Raw genomic sequence first — 15252 nt, 5'->3', positions numbered from 1 at the left:
TGAAGTTTACAAAGATGTGTACCTTCTGTGTAAGTAAGTGTATTTAATATCTACCTATTGGTCTACGTACATACTTCAAAGCACAGTCAACATGAAAAGTGTGTAATGCTGCTCAAGTGAATTGTGCCAAGAGGGAAGTTCCCACGGTAGATGAAAAGTAGAGGAAACTCTTCTGTAGAGCTTATGATTATATATGTTAGGCAAACTTCATATAGGTGCTTAGTAATAACAATTCTATCTTGATACAAGCTAGCGTAATATATGTAGAACAGGACAAGTGCCTACGATAGCAACAAACTAGCCGATTTCCAAAGTATCCGGACACCTTGGCGCGAATTTGTATGAGGTTTGGCGCCAAGTTGTCCGGATACTTTTGAAATCGGCTAGTGCTCGAGTATTGGTAAATCTTTTCTCTCCAATTGCGGAGCTCGAGCCAGTGCTTTGGCTTTTGCAGGGCTGAGTAAGCGGAAGTGCAACCCCGCTTTTTTCTTTTTCTTTTTCCCTGGGTCAAGACGAGGGATCTGTTCTAGATTGAGGGACAGATCCGAACAGGAGAATGACAGGTTATCCCGGTTTATTTGCCGCACCGTACTGTACTCGTACAGTACAAGCAGATACCAAGACCACATACACATACCGGTACGGACCACAATACTCGAGTAGTCTACTTGATGCTGTGTCACATTGGGGAAGGACCTTCGAACCCCATTTCTTAGAACGAAATACGGCAGTACCGGTACAGGACCGGTGGTCTACTCCAATGAGTGGGTAAGCGGAATTCGAGCCAAATCGTGTCATGGATTCGACACTGTGGGCAACGAGTGCTGGGGGGTCTACTCAACTAGTGACGGGATCCACTCAAGGTCCACTCAAAGTCCTCAAGATTATTCTGTAAGAAGTACTGGTATTGGTGGGTTTGAAGAAGTCAGAAGGGTAAGTTATCATATGAGTACCGTACTGGACTAGTACAGTACCGAAATGGGGATGATTAGTTACCCTACTTTGATGAACGCACTTTTTCGCCTGCCGAGTTATTCGCTCCCGTTCTTCACTCACCGGCTTTCCCCGTGCCGTTGAAGACTGTAATTACTAGACTTTTTGCACTATCAATTTCACCATCGAATGTTGTGCCGGCAGACGAGTGGTTGATAGGTTGGTTGGGCGTCGTGGGCTCATCACTCGGCAGGCCAACTGTTGGCTATTTCCCTAACCCTTAGCTGAGTGAGAGTAGGTAAGGTGAGAAAAAGAAAATCTGAGAGTGAAGAGCGAAGAAAGTGGAAAAAGTGGACAGAAAAAGAGACCCCTCCGAAGAGCTCCAGCGCCCGTCGAGTCATCCTTCTCCCCTTCTCCCCTCCTCTTTATAAAAGTCCCCTTCTCTCAGCTTTTTTTCTCCAATTCTGTCAAAGGGATTTAATCACGCCCCACTACACCTCCGCCTAAACAAACACACACTTTGGGCCAATTCTACTCCTACCACCGTCATCAAACCATTTCCTCCTGCTCTTCCTTAAGCCCAGCTAAACATGCCTCCAGCAGCAAGCGGGAATGGCTCACCGAGCAGCAATGGTATACAGGCCCCTTCATGATCCGGTACCCTTTTTACCTGCTCAATTAAAATACAAAACAAATCGGTCTACCGTTCCCAATTGCCCTGTCTCGCCCGCTAACAACCCCTAACGAAATAGAGAAGAAAGACTTTCAGCCTATCTCGGGCCGACATGGCCCCCACCTAAACTCTCGAAATCCCTACCAGCCGGTCCCGGATTTCCTCAGCAATGTCAACTCTTTCAAAATCATTGAGAGTACCCTGAGAGAGGGTGAACAATTTGCCAATGCTTTCTTTGATACTGCTAAGAAGATTGAGATTGCTAAAGCCTTGGACGATTTCGGTGTTGATTACGTATGATCTACCACCCCACATTTATCACCCCTCCACCCAGGTTTGTTTTTTTGTGCTGCGATTCATTTCCGCACTCAATTGTGGTCAATGATGAACCTGGCCGTTCTTTGTGCAAGAATAGGTTTTCACAGAGAACCAAGGCTGGTAATTGGGTTCGATTTTCGGTTCCCGGGCTGACCCGTGGTTTTTATAAACGTAGATCGAGTTGACTAGTCCTGCCGCTTCAGAGCAGTCTAGACTTGACTGCGAAGCTATCTGCAAGCTTGGGTTGAAGGCTAAGGTTTGTCTAGTGCTGCAAAGTTTGCATTAAAGAAGCTCCTATTTATTCGAAATACAGATCTTGACACATATCCGCTGTCATATGGACGATGCCCGGGTTGCTGTTCAAACGGGTGTTGACGGAGTGTAGGTTTCCCCGGCTCTTTCCAATACCCCGCGCACTTGCTGACCGCTTCTTTTGACAGAGACGTCGTCATCGGAACCTCCTCCTTCCTCCGCGAGCACTCTCACGGCAAGGATATGGATTATATCCATAAGACCGCCATCGAGGTCATCGAGTTTGTCAAATCGCACAATATCGAGATTCGTTTCTCAAGCGAAGACTCTTTTCGTTCCGAGCTTGTCGACCTTCTGAGCATCTACCGTACTGTCGACCAGATTGGCGTGAATCGTGTGGTAAGTTTTGCATGTGAAGACGTGCCTTCCACCAAAGCGTGGTGGCTCATAGTGCATCATTAGGGCATTGCCGATACCGTTGGCTGTGCTTCGCCCAGGCAAGTCTACGATCTCGTTCGCACACTCAGAGGTGTTGTCTCGTGTGATATTGAAACTCACTTCCACAATGACACCGGCTGCGCTGTTGCCAATGCCTATTGTGCACTCGAAGCTGGTGCCACCCATATTGACACTAGTGTTCTTGGCATTGGCGAGAGAAACGGAATCACTCCTTTAGGAGGACTTATGGCCAGGATGATCGTTGCTGATCGTGAGTATGTGACCAGCAAATATAAGCTTCATAAGGTAATTTATTGTGGATTCGTGCCTCGAGAGCTTATCTGACACATCCACGTCAATAGCTTCGTGACCTTGAAAACCTTGTTGCAGAGGCCGTCGAGGTCAACATTCCGTTCAACAACTACATCACCGGTTTCTGCGCCTTCACCCATAAAGCTGGAATCCATGCCAAAGCCATCCTGGCCAACCCAAGCACCTATGAGATCATTAATCCGGCCGATTTCGGAATCACCCGATACGTCCATTTCGCATCAAGGCTGACCGGATGGAATGCCATCAAAAGTCGTGTAGAGCAGTTGGATTTGGACATGACGGACGCCCAGTGCAAGGAGTGCACTGCCAAGATTAAGCAGTTGGCTGATGTTCGTCCGTTGAATGTTGACGACGTGTATGAATTCCCCCTCTTTCTCTCTTCCCCATTGTGCTCACGTTTCGATCGCAAAATACAGCGACGGTATCATCCGCCAATACCACTTCAATATCAAGACTGGCAATAACCAGCCTCTCCTCAAGGGTATCGATCATCCTGCTCCGGGAATCCAAGAAGCAGCAGCGGACACTGGTGAGCCTGCTGCGAAGAAATTGAGGACCGAGTTGGACCAGGACGCAGCCAAGTGCTGCTAAGCTTCTTTTCGTGGGGAGCAAGCAAAATGAACTTAGTTTTGAGTCGTTTATTCTTTTGCAGTGTGGTAAATGACCCCCTTGTATAAAAATTTCTCTAAAAGTTACCAAAAATAGTGCGAGCTGGGCTGGGTGTTCACCTTACACGGAGATTTTTTATCTTTTCCTTCATTTTTTTCATCCGTTTCTTAAAGGTCAGGGAATTCGGGAATCGGGGTGTTATCTCTAAAAGTGTTTCTCTCATAGGTTACTCACGCCAATGTGATGCATCAGATTTTTCGATTATTCCAACGCCAGTGTTTGTGATTTTGCGCTGTTCACCTTTTGCGAGTGAGCTTTTGTGACTATATGAGAGCTGGCCAGCCTCGTTGCTGCGAGTAGTCGGTTCAATATTCTTAGATATTATGCGAGTAGGGCCGGGCGGAGTGGGTATTCTCCGGCATGTGATATATGGTTTGATTGTAAGAACATCGTAGCCGAAGCCTCGGCTACCTCAATTACTTGGAGGCCTGGCCACCTTATTATACAAAAAGGGGACAAGAAAAACTCCCGACCCATCGGCCAGTGAACCAATCACGTGCCACCACCCCTCCCCGGCCCCTCCAAACTCTCAGCCAGAACCTCCAAGTGCGGCATCACACCCGCCCTCGCGACACCTCTCAGGCCGGCTCGCACAAACTCAAGCAGGGTGTTAAACCTCTCGCTCATGTGCCCGATCTGCCGCGCATACGCTTCGTTCTCGAAAGATATGTACGAGTTCATGCCCTCGAAATTGTCTTCTACGTAATCTTCAGAGTCGGAGTTCGAGTCAGAGATGTCGTTGTAGTCGTAGGGTTCTCCTGTTTGATGTTGGCGACGGCGGTGGCGACGACGGGGGTTGTGGGATGAGATGAAGACAGAGATATCGTGAATTGAGGCGTTGGGGGCGTCGAGGGTTTTTAGTGCAGTGCTATGCGCAAGGTGAGCGTCCGAGAAGAAGATTGAGATGTCGAGAATCGAGGTTATTGCCTGGTGGATTGGCGCCAGCTGTTTTATCGTTAGACTTAGTGGGTGGTGCAGGCGGGAGGGAGGGGAAGGGGATTGGTACCTTTGCCCCCAGCAGACATTGTTCTTTGGTCTTTTGGATGTAGGTGTTATGCACTTGTATCATGCCGTCTACATGCACCGCTCTTGCCATTTCCTGCCTCATATGGGTTGTTTGTGGAATTAGGACCTGGCATTAGTATTAGCTGAGATACCTATCTGATGAGATGGTGACTAAGAACCGAATTGGTGAGATAGTAATAAATTATGTTCGCAAACCACAAGAGTCTGTGCTTCAAGGAGTAGTACATAGCGCCCTCCCCACTCTCACCTAGAGTTCTAAAATCCTCTTTTAATAGTGTGAGTCGCTCGAGCACGTACTTTGCTCTCCGTATTTGTAGTAAGAACGAGAATATGTTGTTGTACACGTCAAATGATTCCTTACGAATGACGTTCATTATCGGCCATGGTAGCTACTCGGTCAGTACTGGATCACCAAAGGAGCAAGATTGGGAAGAATACAGCGTAACTCAATTCAAGGCTCTTCCACATCTTGACAGTCCTTCTTCTTTCTCGAAGGGATTTTGTGCTTTCCGGTTTAGCCCTCATCCTCATCCTGCCGACCTCCACACATCCGACACCCCCGTATATCCCCTGCAGTAACTCCGTGAGCAGGAACCGATCCCCCCATGTCTGCACACCCTTATCAACTTTTTCAAACATCGCCTGTGAGAGCGTGTCAAAGAGATGACCATTTTTACAAAGATATATGTGCTCAATTGCATCTAAGCTCTTCCATAGACCGCAGTCCTGGTATAATATATCTCTCAGGCGAGAGGAGACTGAATGGTGACGGTCGTTTATCCATTTGTCGAATGCTGCGGCGAACATATCCGAAAAGGGTGCGAGGTACTCGCCGCTCTTGCAAGCTGTAGAGAGGTTGACGTCTATTCTGTTGACAGGCTGTGGTTGGAGTGGGAGGGCAGAACTTGGTATACCGTGTTCTAGAAGCCGTTTTAGGAAAACGACACTTTTGCCGGTGATAAATATTCTCGCTGCGGCTGCGTGGACGAATTCAGGTGCCTTTAGCACTCCGGACACATCCTTTCTCAGGGAATACTGATCGCTCCATAGACCTCCTAGTTCGACCTCCTCATCGCTGCGGGTTTTAGATATAAGAAATACTTCGTCATCTTTGCGGAGTTCGCCGGATTCCATCCATTGATGGATAGGGCGCAAATACGTTTGCAGACAGCTGAAAAATATGTCCATTATAAACTTGAAAGATTTTTGGTCGCCCGTGGACTGTAGCCTACACGCTAGCTGGAAGAGGCTTTCTAAGTGCTGTAGTGCCAGATCAGCTGGAGGCTTTCCTGTCTGGGGAAGTTTGGCTATGATATCCGAGAGGAGGTCAAAGGGAGTGAGAAAGGGTTCTAGTTCGCCCTGGAGCGCCAGCAACGAGACTATTTGATCTAAGCCTTTACTCCCCACCAATAGAAGCTCCTCCAGCTTGATTAAGTGCTGATCGAGGATGGCAAGCTTATCACAAACAGATGCGACGAAGGTTTGGCGCTCGGGAAAGTTCGTGGTGGAGGTTTTGGATCGTGCGAAGGTGCGGATAACATTGATATTTGTCCCTTTACCTGCATACCAGCTAAGAATAGCTCTAAATGCAGGCAGTGAAGCATGACTCAGCGCAAAGTGTTTTGTCACACTATCTGTATTTACTAGAATAGTTGTATCGTTAGGTTTTCTTTGGAAGAGTAGACAAGGATATCCTAACAGCATGAAAATAACCTCTCGCATGGCTTGGAGCTCTGATACGAGTGAGATATTATTGACTATGCCAAATTTATTGCGTCAGCGAATTATTCCCGCTCTCTCAAACCAACCACAGAATATGGCAGAGTGATAGTGGGTGACGCAAGATGCCGTACCTCCGCCAGATGCAAGGGAAACATCCAGTTCCCGCTCAACAGGCAGTACCCCCTCGCTCCAGTATTGCGCTTTTTTCAATGACTCAAGCCCCTTTTCATCTGCCTGGACTATGAATCCCTCAACTCCTGAACCCTTATATCTAGCTTCTCCATCCCCGGTGCCTTGTGGTTTCCTCCTCCTATCTTCGGCCTGGTTCCTCAGGCTCTCGACAAATCCATCTCGTGACCTTGGCCTAGTATAACCATCGTCGGACCATTCGTCGCTACTCTCAGCTCCGAAGTCCACGTCCTCCCATATCTCTCCTACCATCGGGTCGTCGGCAATAATATCCTCCCATGTGGGCTCCTTAGGAGCATCCGATTTTGCGAGAAGCTCTAGATCGGAGATCTTTGAGTTTTGGAGAGGCCTATCAGACAAAGACAGAAAAAGCGAAAGGATTTCAGGGGTGAAGCCGGAGGTCAAGGAGGGTAGCTCCTCGAGCCTAGAACGAAAAGCATCGGCCAGATCATCCCGGTTGAAGACACGAAATTTCTCTTCAAGACTAGATTATTTGTTAGAATAAACCGATCAATGAAGCGGACTTATTACCCATCAAGCTTCGACGTTACATCAAATTGGTTTGTCCGCCCAAACTTATATCCCCGGAAATTGCGGAGAGCGAAATCCTTGTTTTACGATTATTCCAGAGCCCCGGCGAAATAGAAATACTGTGGACACTTACTCGGCAGAGGTTAAAATTCTCCGGGTCCTCCTGTAGGCAGATCCCGTCAGAAATCATGATAGAACCACCGAGAGAGAGGTAACCTAGGGCAAAAACCTGTGCAGTTAGCCCTGTGACGGACTGGATGAGCTCATCGACCAGGCTTTTGACTTTTGCTGGGGTAGCGGACATCTAAACCGAGAATAATAAAGGTATGATATAAAATAAATGTAAGAAATGAGAGGACCCCACAGAATTGGATTGGTTCAGGCTAAGTGGCGGTTGACATCGAATTGGGATTTTAAGCCGCAACAGATAGAGGTGATCCGCCAAGCCAGCTTATTATTTGGGGTCCCGCTAAACCGAAAACAAAAGACCCAAAAAAAAAACTCCAACACTCCGCTTCCGTGCACTAAAAGAACGGATATACCGCAGCACGCCACCATGTCTGACAAGAAGAGAAAACGTGAGATTGAACTTAGCAGCAAATCCGCTACCGATCGGATGGATGCGCTCCGACGGCATTTTGAGAGCCAGTTCGCACCACTCAGAGGCACAAGGGAAAAGCTGAGCTCAAAGAAATACAAGGCGCTCCCGGAGAAGACAGAAGAGGAATTGAGCGATCAGGAATGGGAGGGAATACAGGGCATCGAAGATGATGGATTGATCGAAAATGGTGGGCTTGCCAGATTTACTGCTCTAATTTTCTTTCTCTGTAAAAATTACTAACGATGTTGAGAGTCTTAGTCCCCGTGGTTATCGGGTTCGATGCTACCAAAGACGTTCCGCGATCCGTTCCCAAAGCTCCGCGCAGTGAATTGAAATACTTTATGGTTTGTCTTCTACTCGGTCTATGGCTCTATAGTTTCTTAACCTTCATCTAGTCATCTAAACCACCATTACCGGCCTCCTCCTCCACTACTCTTCCCACAAAATCGAAGAAAAGCTCAGATGATGAGGAAGATCCCCGCTCTGAGGCAGAGATGCTAAAGAATGATTTAGCACTCCAGAGGTTACTCCGCGAATCTCACTTACTAGACTCTACCTCCGGCAAGCTTGAAGCTACTGGCAAGAACCGCCTCAAAGCTTTGGAGTCACGAATACAAGCCCTAGGGGGCAAGGACATCACAATCCAGAAGAACGTGCCCATGGCCATACGTAAAGGGATAGCCGCTGCTCGGGAGGAGAGGGAATTGAAGCGGAGAAAGAACGCCAAGGAAGCAGGTATCGTCTTGGAAAGGGATACAACGAGGAAGAAGATCAGCAAGAAGCGGCAAGACCGGGGCGGTTTTGGACCTAGCATTGGGAGGTTCAAGGGGGGTGCACTAGTGCTGAGCAAGAGAGATGTTATGGATATTGAAGGACGTAGTGGGTCGGGGGGTGGCCGTGGCGGTAAGGGTGGGAAGAAGCATGGTAAAACAAAAAGATGACTGCTCTCATTGGGCATCGCGATTGATTATTGTATCCATTGTCCTTGCCCCAACGTAAGGGAAGTCAAACTAGAACTCAGGTGTCGAGGTGTTCCAGATTTGCAATCGCCCACCACTCTAAACGCGTGCATAAGGCACGAGTAGAACCAAGTCCCCTGAAGGTGGGGACCGTGCCGGAAATGAAATCCGTGAAGAGCACAAGAAACTGTTGCTAGGTGGCCCATCCAGGATCGCAAACTACTCGTAGAGCAGCCTTGTCTGTCTAATTCTGCGAGTGCATTCACCAATTATCATACAAAGTGAGTAAATATTAGAAAGATCTCATCGAGAGGAAAACCGCATGTGTTGGACATATTTTCAACTCCAGACATCCGATTCTGGCGATGTTCTGGATGGGTGGTTCCACCAACTATTGTCAAATCTCTGATTTGGTTAATGTGTTGTCAGAATCGAAGTTCAGTCGCACAGTATTAGTAGAGTACCAGTCAATTTTAATGAAATCTCGGTTTTTTGATCCTGCTCCACAAAACCGCTGACAACTATGGCGCATCTCCCCAAGTGCAACTATTTATGGCGGGAGATAGAGATCATTGAATACGGATCGAATCCTGCCCATTGCAGGTAGAAACCCGTACCAGAATGATATTGCACGACAGCCTACCATAGTTGGGTCGTTCTGGCAGCCAGGAGTCTACCATGAGATTATCATAGAACTCTCTGGGATCTACTCATAATATGATACAACGCACAGCTTTAAAGCAACCCATCTCGATATCCCAAACCAGTCCTTCATCTCTTTGACTTTTCATCTGGCCCATGGTGCCCCCTTCTCCCTTAAACCGATGAGACTTTCCAGTCCCATTTGCAACCAAGAACGCGAGCCTATTCGAGTAAGCGGGATAGAAAACACTCGAGGACTCGGTATCGCCGTAGCGCTCAGAACACGGCAATATCCGTACGAGTACTCGTACAGTTAGTACCGTACTGTTCACCGAGACACTGTAAGAAACGACTTAAAATAGGATTGCCATAGTAGATGTGGTCACGATTACTCGAACAGGCTAGTGTTCTGGCTAGCGAAATGGACTGGAAAGTCTCAGCGGTTTAAGGGATGGAACATTTGCATTGTAAACTAACTTGGACGCTTCCGTTCGCAACTCTCAAAATGCAGCTTCCTGCAGTGTCACCGCATTCCCTGATGGCCAGCTCCAAAAATTTCCGTGAATCTTCACCTTTTCTGCTTGTACGATGCATTGGCAAAGACGACGTCAGAGGCCTTTAGGAAAAGTACACCTCTGATGAAATGGAGGATGTGAAGGCTTGAGAAAGCGTCTTTCCATTGATCACATTTATCCTTCTCCTCATATCCCTTCCCCCTACCTACTCCCCACTCCCCCCGCCAAAAGTCAGTTACCACTTGGGGCACAGTATAGTGCCCATATTGTGCGGTGCGGGTAGACCATGATGCATCTGTCATGCCATGAGGGAAGGAACAATTTGATCACTCATTTACATGTAACTTGCTGCGCAGTATCGAATAACAGGATGGTTTACCTCGCCGCCGCTTCCCACGGTTTTGTTATCACTGACCGTGTTTTCATCCCTAATAAATGGTTCCGGAGCTAACTTCCTCCTAGTCACGTGAGGGGAGCGGGGATCTCTCACTCTCACAGGGCTTGTTTCTTTCTTCTTACATGGCAGAGACAGGCAGGCCAGGTGAGCTAGGTAGGAAGGGGAAACACAGCAAGTAGATGAGTGCAGGGTCCAAACAAGCTCTCAATCTCCCAGACTGCAAACTCCGGCACCAACTATATCTCCAAATCACAACTACTGTAACCCCCAATGAAACCCCACCAGTCCGTCGTAGCTGCCCAACGGTTGCTAAAAACTGTCAAGGGTTACGAAGATGAGGTCATTGGAGTCGTGACGAGCTGTGAGTAGAGATTGCGAAAACGCCGTACTGTACCTGTACGAGTAGCTAAGTTTCATTCCGGTTTAAGTAGCCCCCCTTCCCCCCTACTCTACCGGGCTGATATTTTGTAGCAGGACTTTGGGGTTTATTTAGAGCGCCTTTTCGGAAAAAGTAGAGTATATGCACTGTTGGTGAGTTTCCTCCTCCCTTTTCACTATATTTCTCGGTTTCCCACCGGAGATTTCCGCGCCCTTTGTGCATTCCTTTTACAGCCCCCATTGGGATGCAATATTGAAAACCATATAATATTGACACCGGTCAGAACTCAATCAATTCAAATAGTTCAATACACATTCTGAAAACACGGCAAAACACAAAGCACAATGCCTCGAGGACCAGAGACTCCGATACCTATCCGGGCAGGAATCCTCGCCCTGCACCTCTTCACCGACATGAATTGGGTTGATATTTCCACAAAATTTCTGGTTCATCCAGACACCGCGAAAAAGATTTGCCAGAGAGCAAAGGTGAGTGAATTGCAACCAAAATCCTACGAATCACACCTATCCTAGATCGCGCTATTCGATTTATCACTACTCGAGTATCCGTTCCGTCTTCCCTGTTGCCCGCTACCCTTCCCCTCCTTCCTCCTACCTCCACTCGCTTTTTAATTCCGTCCAATCGGAACGGTTTAAATACCAGCAAATTTCTTTTTCCATTTTTTTTCCTCTACTAAAATAGCAACCATCACAGGAACGGGCTACAGACGACTCGGTAAACGCATTGTTTGCTGCCCTCGGCGATGCAGAGCGTACAGGTCGACCAAGAAAGCACAGTGAGGGAATGCCGTCCCCGACCCCAGTTCAGATGCATTCTATACAAGATGTTCCCAACGGTATTCTCCACAATGAGCAACACAAACTCAGCGTTTAACAGCGACGAGTCCCTACCAACTCCTTCGTTGTGATTGTCCATGTGAATCCCGCAAAAAGTACCGGTCTTAGGGATTCTGGATGGGTTAAGAGCAGGGTGGGTTCATTAGGGTTTAGGGTTTTCGTTTGTCACATTTTGAGTTCTTGTTTCCTCGGTTCTCATGAGCCTTTTTCTTCATCTTTCGAAGCTGGGAGTCGAGGGAAGGAATTGGGGCCTCGTCTCCATCTCGATAGGAGGTCGTACTGGGATCATAAGGTTTCTTTTCTCTTGCTCTCACAACTCCGCCGCATACAATTGGGAGTAATTCCCCGATAAATTCTACGTCTTTTGGTCTTTCTCTTACATCCTTCATCATACCTAAACATTGTTTTTTAGATATTGTGTTGATGCCCTCCCGATTCTTGGGTCAAGAATTGATTGCTCGCTGGCTTGGTGCAAGTTTTTTATGAATGGTACCCATCCTCTCTATTGGCACACATTTTTTGGTGCTAGCACGTATCAGTCTGATAGGCAAGGAAGGACAAAAGCGAACAAGACCAACCAATCGCGGACGGATTTTTACACCATTGAACAGAAGCTCAGTCTAACACCTTTGCGGGAATACAAACCCTGCTCTCTACGACAGGACCATTTAGGGTTCGTACTTTCCAACTATAAACAACTTGGGCAACGTTCCTGTAGACCTGACAGACTATCATACCCACAGCATCTATTAAGTTATACTAGTGCTATGCCTTTGAGCAGCTGTGATGAAGGGGTTTGAGCTAGGATAGCGTGAAAATCCGGGACACCCAGCACTTTCTATGGGAGCAGGGGTTAGAGATTTTTATATTTCCATCCGACCAGAAAACACCCATAATCTAGGACAGCACAACATAACGATGCTAGCTTAAACCAGTGGATAAGCAATTGGGAAGCATTGCTTTCGTCCAATCACTACTTGATGGGGCATTCCTGGTTATTTGTTTGTAGACGAGTGAGACGCAAGCCAGGTTGACAGTGTCAAATTCCATACTAAATTTCTTGTATTCTACTATGACGGGTGGGCCAATGCCAAATCCCATACTCGAGTAGCTAGCTATTCACGGGAATAATGATATGGTTTTGACATTGGACTTGGACCCTTGCACCAGGGTTCCTTTTGCACTACTCGTACGGTTACTATGATACTTAACTTTGTCCAATCTACGCGCCCGAGGTTTGGTCTGAATCATGAACTGCCAGGATCGTTTGCTTTTTTGGCTTGGCGCGTCTTGTGCTTTGGCACTGTTGCACTTTGTGTGATGATATCGCCGATAAGATATTTTTCCACACAACAACGCCTTTCCCTCCCCAGCTCCCAGGAAGGAATCCCAGACACTACCGAACCGACCATCAGTCAACAACCCCCCGTTCCGCGCAGTGCAGTACTGTACCCGCACACAGCGTATTCTATACCCTCTATAATATTTTACCCTACGATACACCTCCTTTGCTTCGGTTCCTCTTGAGACTCCCGAATACCCCCCGCTTCCCCTTACTCTATCCCAGGGACACCGATTGAGAGTGTTAAAATGGTATTCCTAAGTTACTCCCTCTATCTATCATTATTGCCACCCTAGGATTCAAGATCCCAAACTAGGGATCTGGTTGTGACAAACAATTACTGACGCCGACCTATTTTTTTCTTTCTCTTTCTCTTTTTTTCGTGTTTGATAGTCCAAGGATTCTAAAAGAACTTATGTGCACCTTTCAAGTGGACGGACGGCGGATTTGTTTGAGGTAAGAGCTGTTTCTTCCCACTCCACCTCCATCCGTGAGGAGACAGCTCGGTATCGGGCTGAGTTTGCTATCATGGGAGGGAGATCTAACAGTGTGGTATGGTACGATATGGCGGCCAAATTATAGGAGTTTTGCCGCGATAAACTTCCGAATGATGGTATGTTTTACTTCTTGATGCTGCGCTTGCTTGTGTTGGAAGATGGATCCATTAAATTTCTGACATTTATGATGAATGGTTAAGATATATATGTCCCACCACACCATCAGCCCATCAATCCTGAAGACGAGGATGATGGTAAGTTTTCTTGTTAATGGGTTCCTCGAAAGAAAAAGTTATTACATTACTAGAAGTACAAGTTCCCCAGCTGACGCTCACTCACCTCACAAACTGTAGTAATCCCCGATCAGCATGGTACGCTTTGATAGTCCAATCCAATCCAATTACAAGCCTTTCCCGTTTTTTCCTTCTCTATGTTGCGCACTCTTCTGCCTTCTCTCCGCCTGAGCTCGGTTTAAATACCTGTTATCGTGCCGTACATGCTTGTGCCCTCCACCAATGCTAATACCCTACCCTTCTAGCCGCCTTTGGTATCGCACAGGCCCAGCAGAAAAAGCACGAACCGGCCTGGAAGGATCTTGGGTTAAACGAACTTATGGCGAAGGGCCCGAAGCCACACTCAATGACGGGCCCATTGGGGAGGCCGCTCCCCCGGTAAATTGGGGGATCTAGCCGAGGGTCGGTAACTCCAATAGCAAGTATTTACAAGAGGGGGGCGATGTATGTCGGGCAGGGGGATACACAAGATGGTGGGGGATGGGAAGGGAAGCGGAGGATGTCTTAGAGTTGTCTCATGCTTGTAACTTTAACTTGGCTCACACCACCATCCCCGGCTTTGGTTTTCCCTATCTATCGCCCCCAAGTTGAGTCACGTGACGGAGATTACGAATGCTTGTATAAAATTTCCCCCCAGAAGACCACAGCACTTAACTCAGAACGCGAATAGTTATCCATGGCAAGATTAATAAATCTAGGGCCCTTCTCCCACTCCTCCATTCACCACCAATCCACGCCCCCCACGCCAAACCCTGAAGAACCAGCAATATCCGCACACCACGGACGAGTGATTATCCATGATTTTTGAATAACTGTTTTGTCGGTTGTTTACCTCACCCGCTCCGTTACGCCGTGCTACATGTCGCACGTATCAACGGAGGCCTGGGCGTGAGTGGGATGGCTTTGTTGCTGCTGGTATTGATGGGTTTTCGGTTCACCCTTGGAGTTGGACACAATGCGAATGAACCGATGGATTAATGGATGAGGGTTGTTACCGTGGGATAAATTTGAGCGGGAGCGATTCCTTTGATCCGATCGGTACAGTGCGCCTGATTGGTGAGAACTTACCGCACCAGTGCAACGATCGAGTGAAATAGGGATTGAAGGCAAGGGTGGAAATTGGACAACAAGATCAAGTTGAAGACCCTTGTATCACTGGCATGTTTAGATTTTCACAGTATTGCTCTTGTTACTCCCGTCTCCGCGCCGAGAATTAACATTACCGCCAATTAAAGACAGCGCGCCAATCATTGGCTCGGCGACAGGATCAGTGGAAGAAACCATGAATCCATAGTGCAGGCACACTGCGAGTGCCACCCCTTGCTGGCAATATGCGGTAGGGAGCAAACACTGATGCGCCCGGGTGCGGCTCCATGCCCGTGGCTACAGTACTCGAGTAGGTTACCGTACTGTACGGTACTTTACGGTACTCCTTCCTCAGCCCTTCTAAACCATCACAGCAATGAAGCCATTGGCCGGGAAACGATTCCGTTGGAAAGTTCGGTAAGGTTGGCTTGGTAATGCGGGCGTGGGGCCCTGGTTTCTCAATGAGTTGTTTTCTCAATTCTGGTTGCTGGTTGCTGGATGGATGGATCCCTACTCGTGCCGGCATTATCACACATGCTTCATGCAAAGGCTGGAGAATTCTAATTCTGGGAGCGGAGAAGGTCAGGATTTTGTGTTTGA

At 47.7% G+C, this 15252-nt stretch overlaps 4 protein-coding genes; 3 read left to right on the top strand and 1 right to left on the bottom strand.

Annotated features, from left to right (window-relative positions):
- Window positions 1-1065: 1065 nt before the first annotated feature.
- On the top strand, window positions 1066-3820 carry GSTUM_00009173001 (uncharacterized protein). XM_002840532.2 has 8 exons: window positions 1066-1566; window positions 1686-1900; window positions 2100-2180; window positions 2238-2305; window positions 2365-2575; window positions 2639-2920; window positions 2977-3302; window positions 3364-3820. Exons 1-8 carry the CDS (start codon window positions 1524-1526, stop codon window positions 3536-3538), a joined length of 1401 nt encoding a protein of 466 aa, XP_002840578.1. The 5' UTR covers window positions 1066-1523; the 3' UTR covers window positions 3539-3820.
- Window positions 3821-3980: 160 nt separating this feature from the next.
- GSTUM_00009172001 (uncharacterized protein) lies at window positions 3981-7388 on the bottom strand (the record flags this gene model as incomplete). XM_002840531.2 has 8 exons in its annotated part: window positions 3981-4561; window positions 4623-4748; window positions 4801-5031; window positions 5081-6399; window positions 6496-7037; window positions 7085-7161; window positions 7218-7247; window positions 7314-7388. 8 exons carry the CDS (start codon window positions 7386-7388, stop codon window positions 4109-4111), a joined length of 2853 nt encoding a protein of 950 aa, XP_002840577.1. The 3' UTR covers window positions 3981-4108.
- A 252-nt stretch (window positions 7389-7640) lies between these two features.
- Window positions 7641-8626, top strand: GSTUM_00009171001 (uncharacterized protein; the record flags this gene model as incomplete). Its single annotated transcript, XM_002840530.1, has 3 exons — window positions 7641-7872; window positions 7944-8029; window positions 8081-8626. 3 exons carry the CDS (start codon window positions 7641-7643, stop codon window positions 8624-8626), a joined length of 864 nt encoding a protein of 287 aa, XP_002840576.1.
- A 1159-nt stretch (window positions 8627-9785) lies between these two features.
- Window positions 9786-14143, top strand: GSTUM_00009170001 (uncharacterized protein). XM_002840529.2 has 9 exons: window positions 9786-10729; window positions 10861-11923; window positions 11991-12950; window positions 13002-13027; window positions 13170-13232; window positions 13359-13389; window positions 13474-13527; window positions 13627-13644; window positions 13812-14143. Exons 3-9 carry the CDS (start codon window positions 12635-12637, stop codon window positions 13946-13948), a joined length of 645 nt encoding a protein of 214 aa, XP_002840575.1. The 5' UTR covers window positions 9786-10729; window positions 10861-11923; window positions 11991-12634; the 3' UTR covers window positions 13949-14143.
- The last annotated feature ends 1109 nt before the right edge of the window (window positions 14144-15252 follow it).

This window comes from Tuber melanosporum (genome assembly GCF_000151645.1).
Source record: "Tuber melanosporum whole genome shotgun sequence assembly, scaffold_53, strain Mel28".
Classification (NCBI taxonomy): Eukaryota; Fungi; Ascomycota; class Pezizomycetes; order Pezizales; family Tuberaceae; genus Tuber; species Tuber melanosporum.
This window is presented reverse-complemented; position numbering and strand designations above follow the sequence as displayed.

Coding starts and splice junctions, on each gene's coding strand:
- GSTUM_00009173001 (XM_002840532.2), top strand. CDS start 1,524: ATGCCTCCAGCAGCAAGCGGGAATGGCTCACCGAGCAGCAATG. Junction 1,901..2,099: donor ACGATTTCGGTGTTGATTAC/GTATGATCTACC, acceptor TTATAAACGTAG/ATCGAGTTGACTAGTCCTGC. Junction 2,576..2,638: donor AGATTGGCGTGAATCGTGTG/GTAAGTTTTGCA, acceptor GTGCATCATTAG/GGCATTGCCGATACCGTTGG.
- GSTUM_00009170001 (XM_002840529.2), top strand. CDS start 12,635: ATGATACTTAACTTTGTCCAATCTACGCGCCCGAGGTTTGGTCTGAAT. Junction 12,951..13,001: donor GATACACCTCCTTTGCTTCG/GTTCCTCTTGAG, acceptor ACTCTATCCCAG/GGACACCGATTGAGAGTGTT. Junction 13,233..13,358: donor GGACGGCGGATTTGTTTGAG/GTAAGAGCTGTT, acceptor GCCAAATTATAG/GAGTTTTGCCGCGATAAACT.